At 37.3% G+C, this 27858-nt stretch overlaps 1 protein-coding gene across 4 annotated transcripts in view; it reads left to right on the forward strand.

The window, feature by feature from the left end:
* The window catches only part of Gycbeta100B (guanylate cyclase soluble subunit beta-1-like), a 110622-nt gene that overhangs the window by 66856 nt on the left and 15908 nt on the right, over nt 1-27858 (forward strand). For 3 of the 4 annotated variants that reach the window (XM_069132100.1, XM_069132101.1, XM_069132102.1), the window contains 5 exons: nt 22204-22304; nt 23331-23449; nt 25867-26022; nt 26565-26718; nt 27532-27686. In XM_069132100.1, coding sequence (XP_068988201.1) covers nt 22223-22304; nt 23331-23449; nt 25867-26022; nt 26565-26718; nt 27532-27686 — 666 coding nt within the window. In that variant the 5' untranslated portion in view covers nt 22204-22222. Of the gene's footprint in view, nt 1-16540; nt 16683-16941; nt 17016-22203; nt 22305-23330; nt 23450-25866; nt 26023-26564; nt 26719-27531; nt 27687-27858 lie in introns of those variants that run through there. The other variant, XM_069132099.1, reaches the window with a different exon arrangement.

Consider the following 27858-nt stretch of genomic DNA (forward strand, 5'->3'; position numbering starts at 1 on the left):
CCGTTCCTGCCCTGGAAATTAACTCGTTGCGTTACACGAGGAAAGCTAGAAACTGCAATCGGCTACATTCCGAACAGGCACGTGCCGTAAGAGCTCCATTTCCGGTAGTCAGGTTGTTTCTTTCAACTAGAACGATGGTCTTGGAGCGTTTATATACGAACGCCTTCACATTTCGGATGCTTCGTGACAGATACACAGACACATACACACAAAGATAGATAGATAGATAGATAGATAGATAGATAGGGAGAGAGAGAGAGAGAGAGAGAGAGAGAAAAAGAGAGGGAGAGAGAGAGAGAGAGAGAGAGAGAGAGAGAGAGAGAGAGAGAGAGAAACTTTCGACTATACTTCGTTCGAACGGTCGTAACGCGTCGGAACTTTGAATTTGATTGGGCTGCAAGAGCCGACGAAACTCTGCACGAGTGCTGCCCATGACACTCGACAATGGAATCGTTGCGTTTCGACTACACGCATACACTCGTATGGAACTTCGACGACAATTTCATCCGACAATGAATCAAACCTCGCCTAAGGCTAGCGAGAAACTTAAATCATGGACAATAGTTGGCGATGCTCCAATGGATGGGACGAGGGATGTTCGATTTTCGGCTCCTTAGATTCCTATCGAACGTCTAATAACTGGAGAGTCGAGGATTATTCGCCCGAATTAAACAATTCCGGTATACAATGGAACAATTGGCGAGGCTAGGTATTGTGCCGGTGAAAAGAGTTTAAATTAAATGAATACAATTTTACATTCCTCTCGTTAATAGTTCGTTTTTCTAGCATAACTAACGTTGGGCAAACGTTTTGACTGTATCACAAGCTTGAACACCTTTCAATCTCAACCGTGATTTATCTTTTCCTCTTTCATTTATACCCATGTATTACATTTATATACACGAGTTTTTAAGGGTACACGAGTGGATGTAAGTGCATGTGAAGCAAGTGTGAAATATTTAAAAGAGGCTGTGCATTTTGGTCGAATGTGGACAGGTTGTGGCATGAAAACGTTTTGGAAGAATTAATGGACGTCAAACGGAGCAGTTTAAATAAAAAGACGTTTATTGACTTCTATTCTCTCTTACATTTTAAAGCTGGACTGTAAAATGTATACGGTTATTAGTAATTGTAATAGTGCCGATGAAGGTAAAAATAATATTTTTCTACAACCGATTGATTTTCGAGAAAAATGATTCCCAAACGAGTCTGGCTGTGATGAAAATGTAGAAATCTCAAGGAAGAAAGCATTTTTCGTGATATTAGGACAACCATAAGTGACCGACTAATGACAAGGTCTCGGGAGAACTTGGCGTGCCTTTGAAACAATCTGGAGTATCCTTCAAATAAGTTTCAACAGCGTTAGAATAACCGAGGCACAGTTTTGACGACATTCAACTCCCCTTTAATGCCTGTAACATTACCTTACGATATAATATAATGATTTTAACGACATTTTTGACGATCTCCAAATGTGCTTTAGATAGTTTTTGGTGACTTAAAAATAATTTTCGAACGATCTTCATCTTATGATCAATTCAAGTAACATTTTCCTAATACCTATCTCAATATCTTAAAAAGGAACACTTGCGAAACTATAGGACCTTCGTAACATCTGCTAGAAGCTTTTGATTTCGAAGAAATTCTCTCAACATCCTTTTCTATTTAAGGTTTTAACCTTGCTTTATAAAAATAGAAACTTTTAACTTCAATGTTTTACAGTTGAGTAGCTAACACCTAAGAAATCCCACGCAAGAAGGACACGAGCTTTTCAATTTAAGTGATTGCACCCTTTCGTTTAACAAATAGTCTTATCTTGCAACGCATGTTTATTTATCAAGTAGAACGACTGGGTGCGACTTATCTGAATTCCTCCGATCAACGTAGACCCTCGTTGACTCGGCTGGACACACCTCGAACTATTTCGGTTCACCCTGATTCATCTGGAACGATTCCGACAACTTTCTACTGGTCTAACCTCCACCTATGTACTTCTGAGACCTGCACTGATTGGCTTCGACCTTGTGGAACCGATCTCTGATAAATCTGAACCAAGTTCGAATCTCTGTCTCTGTCTCTCTCTGTCTCTGTCTCTGTCTCTGTCTGTCTGTCTCTCTCTCTCTCTCTCTCTCTCTCTCTCACTTTTTCGCTTTATCAGGACTTTGGCCGAAGAGGTAAATTATCGGAACGCTTTAACGCTTGTATCAACTCGAATTACTCACCATTTGCGGCCGTTGGACTAGTTCCTCGAATTTCGTCCGAGCTTATATTTGCAGACTTGTATTTGTTGCGGTTTACTTTAATTGAAGTGTCAAAACAGTGAACGTAATTGGATGCAACGAGAAAAAATATTGGATGATGTTTAATTTTCGTTCGTTTCGATTTTGTCGTCAGTGTATACGCATACGAATACTTTTTTACGGGTTAGAATGTAATATCGTGAAAGAGTTAGATTCTTGCGTCAATTTTTTTTATTTTATACATGTTTAATAGTTGATATGTATATTTTTCTGATCTTGCATTCTATGTAAAAATACTATCTATTTTCCATCAAATATTCGTTTTTCATCATGCCAAATAACTGGCAGTCTCTACGCCCTCTGTTACAATAGTCACGTTTCGCAAATTTCCTTCATTTCGTTCATAACTCCAAGGGTTGTAATTATCGCTTTGAGAAATGTCTACAAACGAGTTTCGAGAGACTTGAAAGCTACAGATGACGTCCAAAGGAACTTAATAATCACTTTCATGTAGATAGTTGTAAGTATTATTTTATGTTACTATCTTTACGTGCCTCTTTTAGGCGTAAGAAATAGAATAAAACAAATCTAAGAAATTCATAAATCGATTCATCGATACATTATAAAACTCTCGTTATATCATACGGAAAAGTTGTTTCCAAACATCAATTTGAGTAATTCAAAGTAGTTAAACAATATTTTTTATATAAATTTAATTAGAGAAAGTACAATAGACATGTATCTATGAATGACGAAGGTAAAACACCATTAATAAATCACTGAGCAAAGGAAATTTATTTGTTCCTTTAGAAATACACACACACACACTGGTACTGGCAAAGTTTTTCCACTTTCTTCTCATTCACTTAGATGTTATTCGACGTGCTTTCACATAGTCCAGTCTACTGACTTCTTCGAACTTTTCCCGATACCTTTTAATTCGTCTTCTCTCCTATCTTGGACCTTCCGTTACATTCTAGCTTCGTTCCTTCTTTTTTTTTTTTACAGAACTTCTTTGAATTAATCTGATTTGCTCGACCCTGTTCAGACACCTGCTTTATCCGAGCCACTCCAAGCTTAGCTTGACTTACATAGATCTTTCTTGACTCAAACAAACGTGCCTTCTGTTTCGTTCGTCTTATTCGGATCCCTTTAATTCGTTTGACTTCCTCTTAAATTTTAAATCGTCTGCTTCTTTCTGCCAAAGTTGTACCGACTATGCGCACATATTTTTTTCAAGTAGTTGAATTACTATCAAACTTTTATCAGCCTTATAATTATAAATATAAAAAAGACAAAGTTCTTCAAAAGCCGTTATAATTTTCTATTGACACACATACGCGCGAACTGCAATTCAGAATTTTATCTTACGAGTCCTTCGTACAGAAAGTTCCTGAATTGTTTGTAATTAGTACAAGAAAACCACATACAATAAATTGAGCAACCTTACTCAAACCTAGTCAAAGTAGAGGAAAATTTAATCGCTGTCGGCGTGCCGCGAAATCCAATCACAAAGTTCGACATATCTCAGCAGTTTACGTGCTCTTATTCGCGAAGTTATGCGAATTAATAAAATTTTATACAGACGAAAAGAATGACTGTAGAATGTCGTAATTGCAAAAAATTCACCTTTTTCAAGCATAAATCTAATTATGCAAGACTATCATTCGCAAGGAAGTTTGAAAACGAGTCAACGTTGCTGCAACGAGAACAATCCGATCTTTTTACAATGAACCGTGTCCAGGAACCACGACGAATACGATTGGAACAATTGAACACTGACAGAGAATAGTTGGAAACAGGCTAATTTCAGTTGAAATGGAATTCTTCGAATATAAATAAAATAAATGTTTTATACTGTAATAGATATTGCAATCGTTTCATCGTGAATGTCAAAGAATAGAACTTGAAATGAGTTTCAATATGTTAAAATTGCTTCCATCTACCTCGTGACTTCAGTGACAGCTGCAGTAGATTCAGATGGCGTTATATAGGCAACTGAATCTGCATTAGTGACGTGAAATACTTCAATTGCGCAGAACTCTGTTTCGGATATAGAAATGCATGCATCTACGAAATGGAAAATTAAACGTATTTGATCGAAGTGTACCTTATCGATCGATTAACATACTCGTAACTGACATACTGTTGCTTTCGCTTAATTATGCCCTCCTAATTGCTAGGTTCTAGAGATGAACAGATGAACAGAACTGCAAGCAACGAGGTTGGGATAAATATCTTTAGTTAAATCAAGAATATGTCTGACTAAAAAGATATAGAACTCCTGTGGAGAAGTAACCATATTTCAGTAGCAGTGGGTTGATCGTTTCAGCTATCAAATCTCCCTTGTATTTTGTTTTGAATTTTTCCCTCTATATTTAGCTTTTCGTTTTCCGAGCTAATTTGTTGGAAAAAGCTGCTCTGTCTGTAATTCTCCGATGCATGTTGAATCCAAGGGATTTGGTAGTAATCTTTGCGTATATCGAAGGTTTTAATCCCGCATTAATGTAATCTCTAACTCCTACGCTTATCACGATGAGTATCTCCGGACACGAATTCGCCACATGAAGTTCATAAACGATGTTAAACCGGAAGTGTCTTCGCCTTGTGTGGGAACAACCACGTGCATTTCGATGGATAGCGAAACGAACCGCAGCAACCACAGAGACAGCCGAGTTTGGAAACCAAGTTACGAGTGAGAACGCCAGTGACATTCGACAATAAGCGAGAAATTCAGATTTGTATGATATGCACAATTATAGGGAGAAGCGAAAGCTTTTTACCACGAGATCATTAAATGAAATGCCAGACTAGCGAAAGCTATGTCAAATTATGTATTTGTATAAATCAGATAGTTAGGCAAAGACATTCTAGAATTGTGTTTGCTATGCAATCCTTTGTTGATAAATTCGGTGCTACTTGTGTATATCTCTAGTTCGAAGACTGAAATAAATGAAAAGAATGAGCACAGTTCTTTGTGGCAGGAAATAACTATTTCTACCAAGACGCAGGATGGATTTTCCAGAATCGATTTCGAAAGCTACGGATAGTTCAAGGTTGGTTACATAGTTTCGAAAAGAGCATCACTCCTACGGGATGATCCAAAGTGAGTTCCGCGGTTATACAGCGGTTTATGATAGATACTGTGCTTACAGAACGTTCTCCCGGCCACTGCAACCTCAACTCGGAAATTCTGCGATTATGAGATCAATAAGCAATATGCTAAATAGTTACTGTTTTAAGTAATGAATATTTTAGATGTTATGCCTCTGTTCTTCGTCTGGTTATGGAGAATTTATTTGTTAATATTGTCCACTATTTTGTAATAATCCTCAATCATCCAATCACTCATCTAATAATGTAGGATATAGTATTGTACAATACTCTAACCTCGTGTTACAATCTAAAATTTGTTCAATTTTATAATTTCTTATATAAATGAAGTTTTTGACATTCATAGAATTTCTATAGGAGTATTTTACTCTGACAAATTCATTGCACGTTACAAATTTATAAATCCAGAACTATCCTTTTCTTAACAAAGTTTCACTAGTAACTGCGCGTCTTACAACGTCTCTACAAAATCTCACGCCAATCGTTTAAATGGCAGCTATGTATTGACGATATTGCCAATACACAGCACGATTGGAACAGGCAGAAGCACAAGGGATATTTTGTCGAACGTTTCTTCCAGGCCATGGAATCGCGCGAGCATCCACGGGAGACAGTATTGAAAGATGTTTCCCTATGGAGGAGTGAGAAAGAGTTATAGTAGAACGTGCAAGATTTCCCATTGGATAACAGAGGTTTAGCAAAAGTCGCCGCAGCGTTTATTTCCTGCTACCATCAACTTCTTGAGCTCCTTGACATTATCAAAAGCTGTATCGGCTTTACCATAACGCAAATAAATAAACGACACGAACTCATACTCCGAGTGTCCGCGTTGAAAGATATTCAACGAAACGTCAACCAAGCCATTTTATAATAATCTTAATTATGTTATATTTTACTAAATTCTAAATTTACGTTCAGTAACTGTTGGTTGCTTGTGAAAAAAATGTATAGTAAAATTCCTCTGACCGCTTTATCGAAAATGCCAATGTCAAGGAGATAAAATATTGCGATTAAAACATACTTGCGAAAAATTGGTGCACGGTAGAAAATACATAACATATTCATCCGACTCATTTATAAACCCGGAATCGTATAAATGTTTAATACAAAATAGAACATGATATACTAAACGTGAAACAAAACTCAAAACACCATGATCAAAAGCATGATACCATGTTTATAAAGCGATAGAAATTCTACTTTTAATAGTATACAATTTTGAATAATTTTAAATTTTACTTAATATAGTGGAAAGTATTAGGTATAACTAAAATTACGAATGTATGTAATAAAAATTATGAATATATTTACACGTCATGATAAATTATTATCCTTCGGTACTTTCTCTTCTTCCTATTGTGATCACAGTAAAATTGCAATTCCTATAGTTTCGCAAACATCTTGCACATCTTCATCGTACATCTTATGCATTTTACATGCATAAATACACACGTATATCTTCCTTTTTAATGGTAAAAGAGAAAAGAAAGCCGATAAATGCTATTTCTCACGTTAAAAACTTATATGTCAGCGGAGTTACACTTTATTTCCTCTTGCCTCGACATAAAAAGACAAAACACGCATTAAAAACTAGTACACAATGTAGTTCACTTTCTACCAGCTTTGCCAGAAGATTTCATGCGCGAGATCATGTAGTACCGTGTAACGTATTACATTCCGTCCTTTTGTAACACAGAAAATATTACGAAGTAGAAAACGTTCATATAACATTACTCGAAACAACTGTCTGCAATTTTTCTCCGCATCAGACTTTCATATTTCACGAAACAATTTCGTCGCGTGCAAATGGCACGGTGTTTCGCATTCTTATCCCGCCGCTTCTGCTTGGCGGCGGATATCGATCACGGAAATCGCGTGATTCGCTTACCCAACGACAACGTATCGCGAAAATATGATTCGCGTCCTGGCGCTATGATAAGTTGATATTGGTGGTGTTTCAGTCGGTCGTTCCACTACGATCTATGACATTAAAGAAGGCAAGGGTTACGGGGTCGTAAATCATATTTCGAAGATACGTGTTGTGAATGCATAACAACGGGGGAATGGATCTTTTTGATAAAAACACTAGCTACATGGAACTTTTATAAAGCGTGTTGGGGTCTTATCGCTTCGATGTTCGTGTTTTTTTATCTTCCAACTTTATACGTTGCAATTATGCGATGCCTGCGCTTTCAGTAATATGTTTTATTACTGCATTACTAAACTCAACATAGTTTTACGAGCATGCAGGAATGAAAAAAAGCATTTCTCACCTCGACACACTTTCCTCGACACTGTACGCGTTTCATGTACACTTAGTATTTCTCTCTACTCTTTTTTGTTTCATTCCATTAATGGAATATATTAAAATATTCCTAAGCTTATTCCCTTGCAATTCCAATCGAGAACGCTGCACCCAACGAGGCGTAAACGGAAGAAGTGGCTCATAGCTGCACCCCCTTGATAATTAGCGTCTCGTTTTCTTATTAATTAATCACGAGATAGCGCACGATACACCCCAACCACCCTTTCATTTCTATCGAAGTATCGACCGGGATACGTGTTCACATTTCCTACGGCAGGACAATTATTAGATTCGCAGAATCTGGTTTTCTCTACGAGCGGACGATATTCGAGGAAAGCCAGTCGCGATCATTCGGATGAAACTGCTGCAACCAAGATAGGATTCTACGATTCGAAATTTTCGTCGTTCGATTCCTATCGAGTGGAAATAAAAGCTTCGATATGGTCGGTTTCACGGAATAAATATGTATGTCTCGATTCATCAAAAGTATTTCTCGTGATAGACAATCCCTAAACATTTCCACTCGAATCAACGGTAGGCGACGGGGTAAATTTTCCGAATCATTTTATGTATCATTTTATTTAGACGTTATCGCTCGATTGTATCATAATATATCGCAACTTTATGCGGAAACGTTGAAAGTGGCGAATATTAATTCGCGATGCAGCGATGTTGAGAGTTTTGTGCGATTATTGGGAAATCTCGCTTAATTGCCATTTCCATTGGATATCGTGATTTATGAGATATTTATATTTACGTGTTTTGTAGCGGAGTATTAGTTAATACCTCCTTGATTTTAGATAAAAGACGAAAAGTTCCAGTAAATGCCAATAATATACGATATCGATTGACAGCCAAAGTTTGCTATCCGTTAATAACTTTCTTCGTATGCGAATATCTTATAAATTCACGTAAAAGTTTCAAAGATAACGGAACGAATTAATTTTCTATTTACGAAGAGATACCGTAGTAAGAGCCATGAATTCTTTCGTTGATCCTGGGAACTCGGTTTTCGATCGAGCGGAAATAAAACGTTCGACTGTGGTGAAACGAGCCTGCCAAACAACAGCGTTAAACCGATGTCGATCGATCCACTTACATCGAACTTCAATCGAGTTGCGAGTCTAATCGTCTCAGGCAAAGCAGTAGATCGGGAAACGTAATGGGAACGCTCGGCTGGCCAGAAAGGATCGAAAAAGCCGCGAAAGTCGACATTAATCTTCACCGTCGAACGAGATCATAGGAGAGGAAAATTGATGGTCGTCGTGGGATAGCCTAACATGATCACGTTCCACCGATGGAGTGACGTCGTTTCATTATAAAAATTGACAAGGGACTAGTCGGAATCTAGCCTCCTCCTTATATAAAATCAATATTTATAGGCATCTCGTTTAAGCTTTCCAAGATCAAACAATTCACTTCATTAGATTTTATATAAATGATTATTGCTATCGAATCTCTCAGAAACTAAAGCGATAAACTCTATTTTTTATGAATTTCTCAATTTCATTACACAAGCGCACGATTAAAGTTCAATTTTCAAGAAACCAATAACTTACTTCCATAAGTTCGTTCAGCGCAACACGATCCTAAGGTAAATTTAAAATCGTGTTCGTAATATCATCACTCTTCTCTACATTTCCTGTGACCTTTGAATGCCACAATTATCTTTACCACATGCTAAAAATAATGAAAATCCTATAGTACTAAAGGGCAGAGTTAAACGTAAGTCTTTAAGCAGCTTATTCGTACTATTATCAATATTGATCCGTTGAGAAGTAGAATCTATAGCGGCAACTATCTATAATTCTTTAATAAAAAATGAAATTAATTGCAATCAGTAAAATGGAATATCAGTTATTCTACTGTAATAATAAAACACAATCTTATATTAGTATTCTGGATTTTTTTGAGTAAAATCTACATTTTATATCCTTCTTATATATTTTTTTAATGCGTTTGTTATTGAGTTTTAGTCATTTCCACGTAGAAATATTTTTACATTCTTATTCGATTTTTGTATCGAAGAAAAATATATTTCAATTTCCTTCAAAACAATGTTCTTCCAACCTAACTTCACTGCCTGATCAGACTATCCTTTGGAAGGTAGACTATGATACATTGGTATGCATCACATCGAATGACGTCGGTCATTTCTGCGTTATTATCCCGAACGTTCCGGCCCGTGTGCAGGCCAGGTCTCTATGCTAGCGTTCAAACGAAACGAAAGCGTACGGAGACGGACAACGGGACGGGCACGTCCACGGAATCATCGATATTCGATGCGTGATGGTATTTTTAATTAACTTCGGAACGCTATTCATCATTGCCTCGGAAGAGGGCGAGAGGATCCAAATTACGAGGACGTCCTTGACTAATTAATTTTCAAGGGGGAGGGTGCAAGAGAGGCGGATAATTTTGTTTCGTACTTGAAACGAATCGATTCATGAAAGCACGCTGCGACACGGCTTTTCAATTTCAAGTTTTCCGTCAGATTCACGATGTAAAGCAGTCGTCCCCATTTGTTATCATCCACTCTCGACCATCCTTCCAACTTCCCGACTGTAATGTCCACTTAACGAGTACCTTACTTTTATTGATTATCTTGTTATCAAGACGCTTCAGGTGTTTGCGTGGAAATACGCGACGACGTAGTTGTGCGAGTCGAATGAAATCGGTGATTTGGATTTGATTGGAAAAATGGTGTGTGTAGGCGTGAAGGGTGTTGAAAATAAGTTGGAGAATTCGTTTACAGAGTTTGATGAGGTGTACGAACGAAATGCAATCAGTGTAGATTCTTGAATCAACTTCTTAGCAGTAAAAAGTATTTTCAAGGAAAATATTGAACTGTAATTGAAATGTAGGAAAATATATGACGAATATAATATAATAAATCCATCGAATTATTATATAAAATACACTATAAGTCATCTTGAAATAGAAAAGACAGTTTATTGTACAGATTATCTTTAGTTCAATCTATTATTATAACATATGATATGGAGCTATGTATGTATAGTAAAACTCAAGCAATTTTCCCTGATATTTAAAGTACAAAAAGGTAGATAATATTACTGTAGTGAAAAAGCTTTTAGAAGAGACACGTAAAAGTAGAAAATACAATGAACAATTATGTTTTATCGTCTAACGTAGCGTATTGGAAATTTTACTCACATTTGACCAGCAGTTTCCACACTTTCATCTTTCGTCATTATTTTCTAAAATTTATATATTTATAGAACTTGTTTTCTATGTTCACCATTTATATTCTTCTTTTGTTTCGTCACGGTTTCCAGTACAGTTATCGAAATAATGCAATTAATTTCAAAACAGAAATTTCTATGAAAAACGAAGCAGATTCCATCTAAACAGTACAGAAAATATAAATTTCACTTTAAGTGAAGCGGAAACCTTTGAAAATTGTGTACGCGTATAGTCTGACTAGGATCAGCCCTATTCTACTGAAGCCCATAAACCTTCATACAGGATATAATAAAACTCGTTTCCTCCAAATTCCGTGCGTGGTGCCGTTTATATTTTCCCACACATTCTAGTTACCTCCTGTGAACGTCACTCATAGCAGCCTAAAAATATTAAATTTCCATACGGGGGTTCTGAAAGGAGCCGGTGTATCACATATAACCATTGCCCGTAGCAAGTGCGTGCACTAAGTGGCAGGTAAATTTGCATGGAGCCGGAAGAAACGTTCGATTCTAAAACGTGGAGCGATGCTTTTACGACAGGGACGAAACTCTTTCGTAAATAAATCACCTCGTAACATGACAGAGTGATAGAGCCGCGTGGGGGACCCTTGTAACTGGTTGCAATGGTTCGTCCAATATTTGCACATCGATGCTTTATGAAGAGGACAATGCTGCGAAACTGCTTATCCACTCGTATCGTGTTTGATTCCGTATCCATCGTCCGCTAGCTTAAGTCTAACGCGAGATCGCTATTGACCACGTTCGTGGATTTTGCATCTGAATTATTTGTAGTGCGGTCGTAGGAAACTATAATAATTAGTTAAAAATAATTGGTAAATCGATCCGATTCGGAGTATTTGTTGACGAACACGTAAGCTTAAGAAGACTCGCGAGATTGATATTGAATTAATTATCGTCACTTGAGTTGGTTTGAGATTTATCAAATTTGAGATTGTCGTAAATAAATATAACTTCTATGGGACATTAACATTGTATAGGGCGGTGTAACGAAGGATTTCTATAGTCCGTTTCCAATTGTTATCAAGAATTTCTTTTAACCTGACCTATACAAAATGTTTCAGAAGATTGGTGCAAAATTGCTACAGTAAATTTATGAAAATTCATATATATCACCAACACATCAAAATCGTCAATCGATACCAACTGTTTAATCCAAGATCTACATAAAAATCCAATCAGATTTCCTTCTCATTTACTTCTTATCACGATATTTCATCGTCAAAGATTCACTTCCAGCAATAACGGTGCAAGGCCGGACATCTTTTTCAAGTTTCGACGAACGTTGCTAACGAGACGTTCAACGATGCTACGACAGATCGAAGATCCGTCCTGGCTGCGTTTTTGCGACGATCAAACCTATCTTCTTTCCACGATATCGTGACATATTACAGTCTACAAGGGGGATCTTTTTCTACGATCTCAAACACTCGAAATCGGAGGGTAATTCTTCATTGTGCACAAGTGGAGGAGGTGGAAAACCCTTGGTTGTCGTCGACGTTGATTATCGCCCTCTACCACTGTCCTGAATCACTCGGAGCCATTTAGTCTCTGACGGTCGATGCCCATGCATTTCGTTTGACAGCCGATACGATTGCTTCTGCTCACAGCGACACATATAGCTCGTAAACCTTTGCCGATCGTAAATGTTCCAACAATTATATAACGACCATTATTTTCATGCATTTACGAGCAAACACTGGCACCGATAGGACTACATCTTAGCTCATAACCCATCCAGTCGCGAGCATCGTAAATCTTGCCGGTTGCATCGATTCCGAGTATGCCTCGACCGTTCAACATGCCAACGTGTTTCTATTCGATGGGAAAGATCGCGGCAGACATCATGTTGTAGTCCATAGAGACCAGCATTTGGAGTACTGGTGGTTCATGAAGTTTCATTAGTCAAGATGATTCAGATGTAATCCTTAATATATTCCTCGATCTCCTTATTCCTAGATTCAATAAATTTGAGGAGTATTATTATACTATGGTAAAAGAATTATCAACAATGTTACTATAATTAAAATCAATATAGCATTATTTTTCAGTTTTCAAGAATCTTCTTCTTTATCATTATTTATCATTATTGTTTCTCCAAGTTAAGGTTCTGATATCTGATTTTTCAGATAGAGAGGATTTTATAGAATATTCGAATAAATAATAGTTGTATACTCTAAACGCATACACGATAGAAATGTTTCGCAAATATCGGAAACATCACTTTATACCAAGGGTTGTAAATGTGTTAACTTTCTTTATTGGGTCAAGAAATATTTCCCTTATCTCATGTTACCCCTTGGGAGTAACACAACTCTGTACGATAAACGTTGAGCTCGTATGAAGCGCAAAAGGTGGGACACAATTTCCTCCATTTTCCACTCTAACTTCTCAAAACCCAGGCTCTCCACGATAATTCTCTGTATCCTCAAAGAGCAATTAAAAAACATCTCCAATCATTATTGCAACTATACTATAACGATATCAATTTTTCGAGTAGATTACTAAAATTCGAGTTTACTAGATCTTTTCGCTGAGAAATAATTATTACCTCTGAATCGTGTGGATGATTTTCACGTGCTAGAATACCAGCAACAATTGAAAAAAGCTTTAATTTGGAAATCACACGGAGTCGAAGCTGCACCATGTCCTTTTGGCCTTTCACAATGGGGACGAGGTCTTCGCGATTCCCTCGGCTGCCCTATATACCGATATTGCGAGTTCCATATAGCGTGTTCATCTTTGAAGTCGCGCGTCAGCTGCGAGAGTAAATATTTGGCAGTTTTGGCGTAAAAGTGTGTCGATGTTGCGTCAATATCAAGCCAATTGCTCAAAAACAATGGTCGAAGGAAAAACGATGGAAAATTTAGCAGTAAAATTATAAGAAGAACCGACGCGTAACACCGCCGTTAACCAAACTCGAGGTCAGCGTTTCTACTCGAGGAACGTTGAAAATGGTTATTGGACGCTTCTCCTCCATCGAACATCGCCGAGAAGTTTCAGAAGACTATGGAAAAGAGGTCAACGTTAAACAGTCGACGCCCGATTCGGGCCATCAAGTTCTTGGCCAACTTTGACTAGATCTCCACAGGATCTTAAATATTTATACGCTGCCAGTATCCTCAGTCGCGCTGAAATTTTCAAGTTCTCCTTCGACTCCGAGAAAAGGAATTCGTACGAAGCGCCCCGTTAAACTTTCATTTGCCCTAATGATCTTTCTGCAATTGATTCCCAACGCCGGAAGTATACTCTTTGTCGTCTTTCAGCTCGAAATTGCTCGCATTCTCCTAGGGATTACATGCGAGTCGATGGAGGGCGAACAACGCGTAAATTAATTAAAAACGCTTGTTTCATGGAAGCCAAGGGAATTTTGGATGAATGTTCGTATCGCGTGATCCTTTGTCTTTATGGTTAGTCTGGTTACTTCTAGTTCACGGCAACGCAAATTTTGTTTCTGTAACTGTAAGAAGAATCGAGTCTCGTGTCTTGATTTGACTGGACAAATTTTCTGGAAGATCGAATGGCGAATTAAATATGGTTATAAAAACAACATATAAAATGATATTAGATTACTCGATAGTATTAGATAGATTATGTAGTTATCGTGCACACATATGTTAGTGCTTGAACACCAATTAAGCTACTTTTACGATCCTTTGTACGTATAATTGTACTAGTATAATTTGTGGGGGATTCCGCGGATGTTCCAGGGCGTTCTGAATGTACGAGAAAGGAAAATATAATGTATACTGCCTTAATCCCTTGCGACCACTGCAAGATAAACTTGACGGAAAAATTACATAATTGAGCTGGATATTTATGAATCGTTCCTGGTATCGGTAGACAAGTTAGTACAGAAATTTTTTCAAATGAATGTAGGGCAGTTATAATGCGAAACGAAGACTTTGTGATAAATGTAACTTTAAAAGCAATATTCAATATCACAGAATACACTGTCCAATTTATCAATTGAAATTATTACTTACTGAAAAACTACAAACGGTATAAAATACTCCAGAGCATATTTGCAATGAGAGATTTTTCAAAATTAATATACGAACATTTTGTATCCTTTGACCGTGTTCCATCTCATGAAATACGTTTCTGAAACAAACTTAAAAATTCTAGAAATTAACTTGATCCTAACTCAATCAGCATCTAATACAACCCAAACGAGAGAATCACATTCGTCTCAAAGATTAGAACTTTTATATCTCGAGAGCACGATCCGCGATAACACCGGTGATTGCCCTAACGAAGCCGTACTGCACCTAGACGAGGCACCGGTAATTTCCGGTTTCTTCGGATCCGACGTCGGTGTAGTCGCACGTCGCGAAAGTAAAATTCATCCGTTTGAGACGTTTCAACGGAAGCTCTGCGCTGGAAGTAACTGAAGCGCTACGAATTCCTGCCTTCGTTTCTAATTACGATTTAAGCCGTGAGCTTATTCCCCGCCGTCGCATCGTCCCAAAGTCGCCGTTTCTCAGCGCGGATCGTCCGACCAGAATATTATATCGTACTCCAATTTCCTGCGCCCTACGTTAATACGAACTTAGTCCGTTTGAACCTGTTGCCCCGACTGCTGTTGTCTTTAAATGTCTGCTGTTATTTTTTTTTTTTTTTTACGATGGAACGTAGCCGGGTGCTAGTCGTTTAATGTATTCCTGACGTCAGATGTTTCGTCTGAAATCCCTGGAAACGCCTGATACACTGTTTCCAGAAAGCACGTTAATGGGTTAGCTAAAGGAAGTTTCTGGCGAACAAGAAGCTTTGTCTAGGAAATTCTAATAGTTCTGAAAATCTTCGAATTTAGCCAAAAATTGAAATCAGTAGGTGGTGACCTTTCTCATTTAATGCGTGCGATTATTCCTCGATCGACTATTCTTTGTGTGAATAGTTGGGAAAAAAATTATAAGTAGAGATGGATCAGGCATATCATTCACTCGTTTGTTAGTTCGCTCGATTCAGTCGATTTTCACTTGATCGTTTGAGATGATGGCCCCCAGATGACGACTAAGATTGATGGAAATAGATAGTGTTTAGGAAATGATGACGGATGGAAACTTTATATGGTTGCAAAAAGTTAGGGGTTCTAGATCTTTTTAGCTCTAAAAACGAAAATTTATTACACATCCTGTTGTCTCTTATTATAAATTATAATATCCATTATAAATTGCAAATATATCCGAATGCATCAATCTTTCTGCTTTTTATAGCAACCTACGTTTTCACGCTACGAAGAAAGCAAATATAAAATAACGAAAACTACAAAAGAATATTCCTCGTCGTCCATTCTACTTTCTAAAATAGCGTTTCTCCATATCCTTGATACCTTACAGAATTGAACATGCAATAACCACCGGATGACCTCTTACTTCAATTTCAAAATAGACGTGCAGCATATAGAATCGAACATAAGAAGAAAGTAAAAAATGTGGATGTTTAGTTCCAAGAAGAAACACGAACTTTCTCTGCGTTAGTCTCTGCGCGTCTTCCAAGTCTTCTAAGTATTCATCCAACGAATAATAACGTTGATGGCAAACCGACGATAGGGACAAAGCGGATTGGCAGCGGAAGGGTGTAGGAGGCGCGTGGAGAGCGAGCTGAAGACGGGTAACAGGGTTGTATCTAGATGGCGCAGCTGCGAGAGCAGAAAATCGATACTTATCGTCTCCGACGAACAGCAGGCCGACTTTCCAGTACGCGGCTCGTGTGCACGAGGTAAACATGGCTCCCATGGCAATTAGAATGGAATGATACGTGGAAAAGCCTTAACTAGACCGTTTCTCTCTGATCATCATGGTACGTTGCGGTAAAAGAGAAACCGGAAAGACTATCTGGGACGGAAAATCGACGGCTGAACGGACTGTGACTGGCAGACGACCGATAGGACATGTTGACAGTCGATGGATGTCAATTATAATCGCGTGTACCAGTGACTAAACCGATCCGTTCGCTCGTAAATCATACACAGTCATGTTAATAGTTGACGTTTACCAATGTTCGTTCACACGATCACGCGCTAAACTATCGGTTCTTCTTCTTTCTGTCTTATGTGCAGTACGGATTTGTGAATTACGCCCTCGAGCTGCTGGTTGTGAAGACCTTTGACAGCGAGACGTGGGAGGCGATAAAGTAGGTAAAACGTGGGCGCCCGACTCGCTCTCATTCTCTTTCTTTCTCTTTGTCCCTCTATCGCTGTCTTTGGTGTCTCATTTGCTGTGTACACCGCGCTTGCATGATTCATCGTTCACATTTTTCTTCCTATTCGTGTACAATCTTAAATATTCGCGGTGTTGTCCGTTCGATTTCACGGATGCTAGTCGACATCTGTCGAGAAGGCTACAAGTTGATAGCGAGAAGACGCTTTGCCAGGCCACGTGGTATGGACTCCATGCTTGCCCAGCTTTATTTTGCTCTAGCGTTCCGATGTATATAGACGTATCTGTAGCGGGGTTCGGTGCATCCGTGACCCGAATCCCTCGCATTCTTTAATTGGAAATTCGCTGCCTCAAGAAGATATTCCTTTTTCCTCGCCCATTGCGGTACTAGCCGGAATTTATATTGAATCTTCTGGCCAATGTGATTCCATACAAATCGGTGAAATGATTGAACTTCCAATTCGACTTGAAGAATAAACGCGACGAAAATGAATTTCGTCGATAAATTTCTTTGTGGCGGTTTGAACGTCACTCTTTCTCATCTTTTCCTTGAATTTCTCATGAAGACGCGAATATAATGAACCACACTTTTATTCCTTATGTTTTGCTTAAATATATGAAAATTGATGCTTGTATTTTGAAATATTAGATACTTCCTGCATCCCTTTATTGATATCCTTATAAACATTGCATCGCATATTTATACATATTATATACGGAAAAGTACACGTTTTGTATTTCAAATTAATATAATCGTTTGTGAATTTGCGTTTAAATACACAATGGACTTTTCGAATACCTGTCACGAACATAAAGAAACTGAAGCTGACCGAACACAAAAGCGTCTAAAACCATGAAATCCGATATATTTATACAGCTACTAACGCTTTTGTTCCACCCACAAACGATTTTGCTATTCTTTGACATATTGTACCATCGCCACGCTCTAACCGCCATTAAGAACACTCGAATGTCACCCTACATTCTACCCCATCTCTCTTTCGTCCATTCAAATGCACTCAACGCCACCATTTTTACTCTTCCAGTGTATCAATCACACCCACAAGCTACGTTCGCACCTGTACTTACATAAACTTCTTTTATTGCCCTTAAACACCCTATTCACTCTCAGAATAAACCCCACCTCTAAAACTAAGCTTTCATATATTATACCCTAAAGAATTCCACCCTCTCCCGTAAAAAGCGAAATATAGTACAAAACGCACACGTATGGACACATTCATATATTCAGTTCGTCTAACTGTGAAACAGAAAAGGACGTCGAGCCTCGGTGACTTTTTCCATCCTTTTCATTGGATCAACAAGTTCGTGTAATAAACTTTTGTTTACCCGATGCTCAGGGTCTATTGATTCAACGATACAGCCCACGAAATATTGGCACGCGTTTTGCTGTTTACCGAGCGGTCGCCGCGGACCACAGGCGAATCCTTAAATGCTTGATCGAACACACCGCATGAATGTTTCGCTATTTACCGATCAAACGGTCCCCTGGGAATCGTTTGATGCGCCTACTTATTTACCAGGATTAAACGACGCTCCTTTCTTTTGAACCAACAACTACGGCTTGCCGAAAGTTTGTCGACCGTGTTAGAATATAAAAAGAATCGTGTAATTCACGTCGAGGAAAACTTTTTACGTTCGCAGCGGTGGAATTCCTTTTCCTGATCGTATTCTTAAACGAAAAACTGGTCTTCTTACCAGGCCCCCTTTTTTATCTTCTCGTAAAAGAACGTTCCTGCGGGTTGCCTGGCGAAATTTATGTGGTGAGAAAAGTAAGGAAAGGACCGAAAGAGAGCAAGAGGATGCTAAGACGGGTTTATGCGCGAATATGCGAACGTGACTCGACAAAGTCACGCGCGAAATTCCCAAGCATTCCGGAAATGTAACCTTCTTTTGCGGTCTTCAAAGGTGACAACGAGGACCGCGCGTCTTTCGAAGTTTCAACAAGTTCACGTAGTTATTACATTGGTACACGTGACATGTCGTTTCTTCGGATAAAACTTCGTGCAGCAGCTTTATGTTTAAATAATTTCTACATGATATTTCATATATCTCTTTCAATATTTTAGATTTACAAGAAACAGTTTTCTACAGTTCAGAAATCCTTTAAATGTTACTTTTCAACGATCTAACTTTGAAGATACTTATTTACTATATTAAGACGTTTTGGAAGAGTTCGAAATAGTGAATATTCGTGAATGCAAGATCGAAAATTTAGTATTAATTATCATAGCGACTGATAACAAAATTCCAATATCTCTATTGTAAAATTTATTGTCATTTGCATACACGCATGCTCTCGTCTTTAAACTCCTGAGAACCATTTAAGTTAATCTAGCAAAATTAAAAATTTCGTATGGCCTTGACTGCGTAATACTCGTGTTGCTTCACGGTTTGCGTTTCTTTGAATACACGAAGAGTTATTGCTCGGCCAATGCGGCACGGTCGGTCAACTATGCGTTTCGCGATTCGCTGAGATTTAATTGAAACTGGCCGGCAACTTAATGTACAAGAATTTATCGTAGAGCCGGTTCGGCCAAGATTATTGGTTGATTATGCAACGTTTTATGAAAGTCTGATTTCCTGTGCTTTCATGGAAATGAACCTGTTTATTAGTGAGACATAAGCTGTTGCCAGGATAATTATTATTAGCGGAAATTGGTGTGTGTGACTTGTTTGTTGACATTCGTTGCTTTCGTACATTTTTGTTTAAAATCTCATTTCGAATTTATTTCATTTTATCGGTATTTACAATCGAGGATGACGATAAGCGAATAAAACTCATTTAAGTAGATGTTCAAATAAGTGTGTTTAATAACTTGTCTGTTCTTGGTTAATTCCAGCTGATTGGGAAAATAATGTTGTCTTTGTTATTTAACAACATACACAACAACGAATTTAACCAATTTAACAATATTAATACATTATTATAATAGTCATGCGTTATTGATCACATAACGAATGCACGTTGTACATTAACACAACCAAAGATATCGTTAAATTTAATCTCGATAAATTAAAGATAATGGAGGATTAAAGATAGAGAAATTAATTTTGGTAAATATAAATATATGTATAGCAATTTAAGACGATAACACACACTTCTTATTTCGATGTGACATCAGTGATATTGATACAAATCACACGATGTAGGTAATGCGGGTAGAATCAATACTAGCTTTTCTCCTAAATGAAAGAAGTGGTTGTGACAAAGTCCCAGGAGAGCAATGTTGTTTGTTGGAAATATATGAGTGGGAGGTACAAAAATGTGGGTTACCCTCGGCGTAAGATACCACAATGACTCTTGAAAGATCCGGGAAAAAAGGTCACTTTAACCGTCCTAAATCACATCCCATCGTCACCGCCGTGTTTGTAAACTGCGTGATGTAATTTCCGAGATCTTACTGACGCAGCTCGCTTCACGTAGAAAATATGACGGTGCTTGTCGCTTGCGGAGTGTCCTATTTTCGTAAATCCATACACAGGCGTAGGTGCGATTATCAGTGACATCAAAGAATGCATTCGATGAGAGTTGGAAAGATTTTTTTGCTACGAAAAGATACACAGGTCTTTGAAAGTTATTTTTTATCTCTTTTTGACATAATTATCGACATTGTAATTCGGTTGCAGCTGTGGGTAGAAGCTGTGAAGTAATCCTGTGCTAGTCGCGATCATTAAAACCCATTTTGTAATTAATGTAATATATTTGAACGTGGATTTGAAACAAAGATTCTCTTGCGCTTTATAGAGGATTAAATTAAATCTGAAAGATGATCTCTACAGATATTGTAATATCCTTTTTTTGTTTCTATATCCTATATATGTTTGTGTCCTTTATTGTCACAAAATATTACTATATTAAAATAAATGAGTGATAATTAGATGTAGAATATATCAAATTTATTATATCTATTTAAAAACATACAGTATGTCGTTCATTTTTAAATATATTTAGATTATCCGTAATTACCAAATATTTTATTTTCCCTTGTATAATAATCTGAGGCAATAAAATATTACTTGATATTTCCAATTCTCTGAAAATTTATTATAAATACACATAAAATACCCTTCAAAGATTTTAACTTTATGTATATCTAAACACCTTAAAGTCCTCAAGCCTGTTATAGTACACTCCACAGGCGTCAAAGCGAAATAATCTTGGTGAATGGAAACGCCAATATTATTTTTGCGGTTCATTTAAGATTGTATTATGGTCTTTTGTCGATCGCTAAGAGCCTTCGGGAAGTTATGCGAAAATGCTGCGGCGAGCTTGGAGTGACAGCTCATATCCATGTCAAACGGTGAAGTGCCTTTAGACTGCACTTTGTAAATTTAATGGAAACCGAGCATCTGGTAACCTGTTAAAATGCTTGGCTTTTAGCTGCTAAGAAGTATTTACTTTATCCGATACGCGAAACTAATTAATTTCCTCTTACATCGCCTACCGCCAAGGCGAACCATCATGATGCAACACGACGCGAAAAAGAAAGAAACGAACCTTTGCCAGATTATACAACGACACTTTCAATTTTCCCAGATTTCTATCCTCTGTCGATAGAAAATAAAACGACGTGTTCACCGTCGTTTCGAAACTTTAATAAAATCGATGCTAGGTCGCTACGGTGTTTTAGCTCGGAACTGGCAATTAGTATTGCATTACATTGCCAAGTTTTTAATATACGTAGCAGGAAAAGTATCTCTGCATGGAAATTTATCGAGGGAACGAAAGTTTTCATTTTACTTTGTATCTTTACAACAATTTGATATAATAGAATATTTATAATAATAGAATAAGAGTTAGAAATTTAGAAGAGTTTATAGAGATATCAATGAGAATCATTGTGGTGCAGGTCAATACACTGTCGGTTTTCAAAAAAATCTGTTACATTTTCTTAAATCCTGAAAACGTACCGAGGCAGATAATACAGATATAGATACGTTAATTAATTATTTAACTTTCAATGTTATGGGATGATGCTTTCAGTAATTGAAGTATTCAACTTCTCCGACTGACTTACATCGCTATAAATTTTAACCCGTTATCATGCATGCATCTTTAAAAGTCGTATTAATATTGTGATAATTATAATATAATTATGATATAAAGATTAATGTTTATTTATATCTTGTTCACGCAGGAAAGATGCCGCGGTTAACATGGAAGGACAGTTTCTGGTTCGTCAGATATACGATGATGAAATTACATATAACATCATATCGGCAGCTGTCAATCGGCTCAGTACGTATTCTTCTTTGAATTGTGAATCTTTAATTACATTATTGTGTCGCTAAAAGAGCATATTCTGGATGAAAATTTCATAGTATCGTTACAAAAGGTATCATTAAGGAAAGTTAAATAATTCGATTATGTAAAAGAAACACGAAAGCTTGATATAATAACAATCTCTCATACGATACTGGATCTTTTAACAGAGACCTCTTTAGCGTCTAATCCTATTAAGATTCTTGACTCGCATTCAAATAATTGCTTTTATCCCTTGGTTTCAATATTTCTGCTTCCTCAATTAAATTTTCAACAATATTTAATCCTATCAAGATGTTCAGGGATTTCCAAACATTTTTACCTTATCGCTGTTATTTAAATTCTCGTGCAACGTGTAAATTGATTAAGGTTCTTGAATCACTCTAACGTTCGCGTTCATTATCCTTTTCACAAGGATAATTACGTTTCCTTTGATACATGATTCTTGAATAGTAAATTAAAGCAAAATATTTCTTTAACACCTTTTATCACGTAAAACTATTTTTTTATTTACAACACAACTATAATATTATTATACGCTTCGTTGAACATACATTCTTATGCAAAATTACATTCTTATTCTAATCAATTTAAACTTCAATGAAAAATTTTACTTCCCTTCTCAATTGAAAACGAAATACTAGTGATAACGATAGTATTACATTCCCCACATTGAACCATAAATCCTCGACAGAAACGAGAAAAAAGAAAGAACCAATCCCTTGGAACCTTCACCTCTATAATCTCCCTCGACGAGTAATTTGTCGCGAGATATCGAAGTCGTAGCTAATCTCTTTTCTGTACAAGAAAATCGACATTCCTGCTCGAATATGTAGCGCAAGGTGTTTCTGGAACATTGTAATATTATCCTTGATCGACGGCCGAACGACGTCGACGTCGGTATCGGTGGTTCCCGTTTAATACGTTAAACAGCGTTAAACTCGGAAAATCAAATTCCATGGAACATCGATGGTATCGAGGATATTACGGGAAATCTTGCAGACATTCCAGCGGACGAAATCCTCGAGCTGTTCGGCAGGATGTTCTTCGAGTTCTGCCAGGATTCCGGCTACGACAAGATTCTCCAGGTGCTTGGGGCTACGCCCAGGGACTTTTTGCAGGTAAATAGCGCTTCGACACGCTCGTTTGCCGCCATTCACTTTCCTGCGGAATAAGATTGCACCGGTAGACCGTGCCCGGGATTCTCGCGATTCCATGCGGATCGCGGTGAAAGTTTCCTGAAAAAATGACACGTAGGTAGATCGTCATTCCCCTTAGTGTTATGTACGAAGGCCATAGATGTTCTGTTACGTAATGCGATGGGATTGCGCAAAAAATTGGATAGAAACGTGGGGACAAAGAGAAACTTATCGAATGCTCGCGTATGATTCAACTAGGTTCATCGTAACTTCTTTCGATTCTTTCGTTTTCAAAAGTTTCAAAAAGATGGAAACATTTAGGCTAGGCGATTAACTTAACGATATAAGGCCTCGAATAGGTACGTTAACGAAATGAGAAAGTTACATCTACATGATGTTATCATTTCAAAAATAAAAGAGACAAAATATTATGTAATGGTGAATAACACTTAATCTATGATATTTTGTTGCAATTTAGAATCACTCGGTGAATGTTAGGAAAAGCATAGAGATCAGAACTTTGTCTACAGCAAAGAAATATTTTAAGCCAATAAATTAACCGTATTCTTTCACAAGTTATCAGATCGATATACAATTTTCATATTTCCTACGATCTATAGCTATCTATAGCTGATTCAAGAGAACATCGTCTCTTCTTGTTTATTTCTGTCCTCGTTATTGTTCATGCGCGTATCCGACAATTTCGATCCTTGTATCAGGCACGTAGCGTTTACAACGTATATGCCCGTTGTTCGGAACTCGACGCACGATTCGTTCGGGAAAAATGCGTCGCGCCAGTCCAACAATTGCGGCAACCTACGGCTGAGTAATCAAACAAAAAGCGCGTAAACCCGTTCACATGGTTAGAATACGAACGCAGGATTATTGCGACGCTCACTGTAAAATGTTTTTGTCGCGCCTAGCCGATGCATTATTGTGATTTCTTTACGGCGTTCCAACGACTGAATCATTGGCATGTTTCTCTTCGAAGTATGCCAGATAGAATCCAGCGAGGTTAAGTATATGGAACGGAGCAGTAATGATAGCAATGCTGTGAATGGAAATGGATTCTTTGGGTAAAAGCGAAAAAAAATAAAAGATTATACCTAATTAGTTCGTTTCTTCTTTACTTTGTCTTTCTTTTTTTTTTTTTTTTACATAGAACATTGTCTTTTTAGATAATGAATTCTGAAAGATCATTGTACGCTCAATGACAATTTGACAAAATATAGAATCTAGGTTATTTCATAATTTAACGATATTACTGGAATAGCATCAATGTATAAAATGTATGAAAGAAAACACGATAGTTATTATTTATATGTTTAATATTTATTCATTCAGAGAGGAAATATTACGCACAGCTGTGGTGTTTGAATTAATTACAGATTCATGAATTCTGTTTAATATCTCCGCGGTGTTTAGTCATTCACATCCAAACCAGTACCTCCGGCACGTTGAACATACGGTTTTGTTTTCGTATAATTATGAAAGACATACATTACGTAGTTACCGGCGAAAGATACAAACTCTAAATATAATCGTATGCATATCTTGTCTTCAGAGCAAACGTGTTTCAAAATGAAATCTTGTTGCAAGACAGTTCTGCGATTGTAGTATTTAACTGTAGACGTATTTGTGTCATTACCACAGATATGTAGTTCCTTAGGTTATTCGTTTCATTCATTAAATTCTTGTGTTACGGCAATTAAAAAGGTTTAAATTTATATAATGAAATATATTCGTTTATTAAAATGTTTCTAACTCAAATGTTGAAATGTTTCAAAATTCCTCGCTAGATTACTATAATGAAATGAGATTTCAAAATTCAAATTTCACACGGAGGTGAGCTTATAGTAATATTTGTTGAATCAAAATTAACAGCCGTCCTATATATGATTCTGTCGCGATTCTTACCATATTATATTTTGAATAAGCTCATTTGCGCTACGTAAGAAATTTCGTTCACGATGAATGCGCGCGACGCGATTAGCAAGTGGAATGTGAGTAATGTGACCGCGGATCAGAATTATTATCGTTTTTCCATTGCGAGCTTCCATTTCCGGTTATTTCTTGGCTCGAGACCGTCACGTACGAACAGTTAGTTCTCGTTCCGTTGTACGAACTTGGAAAATTTCGCGTTTCTTATATCTCCTCGTCGCTTGGATTCCACGAATATAGGCGCGATCGAAATTAATGGCAGAAATTGAATTGGAAACGCATAACGAGTATTGCACGATGAAATGGCGTGCATTGATCACCATGGCTGGTTGAAACGCAAAGTGGCAATCGAAAATAAATTAGGGACATAGGAATGTTTTAGTTAGGCTGAACGCGATATTCGATAATGGCGAGAGCACAGATAGATTGACAGTGGGCCGTGTAACCTTTAATTACAGAACTTGGACGCCCTTCACGATCATTTAGGCACTTTGTATCCGGGAATGAGGGCGCCCTCTTTTCGGTGCACCGAGAGACCAGGGGATGGAGCGCTCATATTACATTATTACTCCGATCGACCTGGTTTGGAACACATTGTGATTGGCATCGTCAAGGTATTTTTATCGTTCAAAGATATATCGGTTGAAAATTGAGCATCGAAGTTTGTTAATACTTAAAAATGCAATGTTCTTCCTTTATGGTCTTACATTTTTGCAATTTGAAGTTTTTTAAATTGCGAAGTAGACTGCGAATGTTTATTAGTTCATAGAAAATTCAGATGTGCTCAAATGGACAAAATGCGTATAACGTGCAAGACTGTAGGAAGTGTCGAAATTGAAATAAAATTAATGAAAGAAATCTCGATCTATATCCTATTTCTTTAATGATATTAAATACGAGTACAAACAGCAATTATAGAGATTGAAAAGGATGGGAAATAAAAGAGAGTGGCGGTAACTTCCACAGCACGAAGATCTCGTGCTCTATTTATCCAAATCTAATTTTCCTCCATAAGATCCTGAATTTTGAATTGCGCGTATTTTAGAGAGAATGACTGTGTCAATTAACCAACCTGTAATATTTAATTTCCACCCTAAAATTCATTCAGATAAAAGCAAACGGTTATTAAATCGGTTATAAATTTTATCGATCTTAGACCGTGGCGAAGAAGCTTCACGGCACGGATATAGAAATGCGGATATTGAAGACGAAAAACGAATGCGACCACGTGCAGTTTTTGATCACGAACACGTCCGGTCCTGGGGTCGTTTCAAATCCCATGATCGCGGAACTTGAAACCTTATCTGTCGGTGAGTAATGCTTTTGATACGTCAATTTTCTATTTATAAAAATAGACGATATTCTACTTTATATATCACAAAGACATATCTTGCTACGAGCACAGGATATTTCAGAGATTAAAACGTCTAAAAATAAGATTAAATAGGAATTTTGTTATGTTGCTAGTGTCAGGTAACATAAAGTCCATAAACGCTTTATTAAAAGGTTGTCATAAGAATATAAAACTCTTCTTCTTGGTTTTATCCAACCCGTTATACATGAAAAGTAAAAAATTAGCTTAACGAACGCTACCTCCAACAGTAAGTTAGTCGAGGGAGATCTCTCGGTCCCTCGGGTAATTTTTTTGAGCTTACACGACGGAGCTTTAAAAGGAGAAGTTTGCAATATGAAATTAATCGAGAAAATCAATATTGCATACAACGAAGTTTAGTCTGTAATAAATTCAATAGTATCAAGTTCCTGTGGATTGGTATATGAAACTCTTTGATACTAAAGCATGGGTACAGGATTTAACTTTGCCTTTTGTATTTATGTTACAACCTTTTACTAAAGTATTTATTGGCATGTTAATCCTAGTTTTTGCTGTGTCCTTGTTCCATAAAGTCAATGATATATCTGGAAAAGAATAATTTTTTAGAAGAGTAAAAGATCAATTCCATATAGACATACTTGATTTAATGTCTGATAATATTGAGAATAAAGCAGATGTTAGCATATTTTGTGTGCTCTTTTTTATTAAGATTAGATATCTCTAAAACCAGCAAAGCACTGAAGGTGATAAGGACAGATTTACTAAAAATGTTATGAAATGTATGCCGTAGAACCAAAAGTGAGCCCTATGACCTTTTGCCGAGTTTTTCCATTCCATCTGATGTTCAACCGGGACCTTACCATAGTTCAGACTGGATGCACTATAACTCGAGTTATCCCTCAAGTGTGCTCTGGTAATTGCAAGTTGAACGACATCCTTCTGACTGTAAGTTCCCATAATTATAACTTACATGGACGATGCATGAAGTACTATCAATATCCATGCTATTCCAGCCACGTACATTTTGCAAATCTTGCATAAACTGCGATGTTTATAATCATCCTGTAGGATAACATCCATAAACACAAATTTCAAGGTTGACGTTAACTTTGGTTTA

The sequence above is a fragment of the Bombus flavifrons genome, chromosome 2, assembly GCF_040668555.2.
Source record: "Bombus flavifrons isolate JBK064 chromosome 2, iyBomFlav1_principal, whole genome shotgun sequence".
Classification (NCBI taxonomy): domain Eukaryota; kingdom Metazoa; phylum Arthropoda; class Insecta; order Hymenoptera; family Apidae; genus Bombus; species Bombus flavifrons.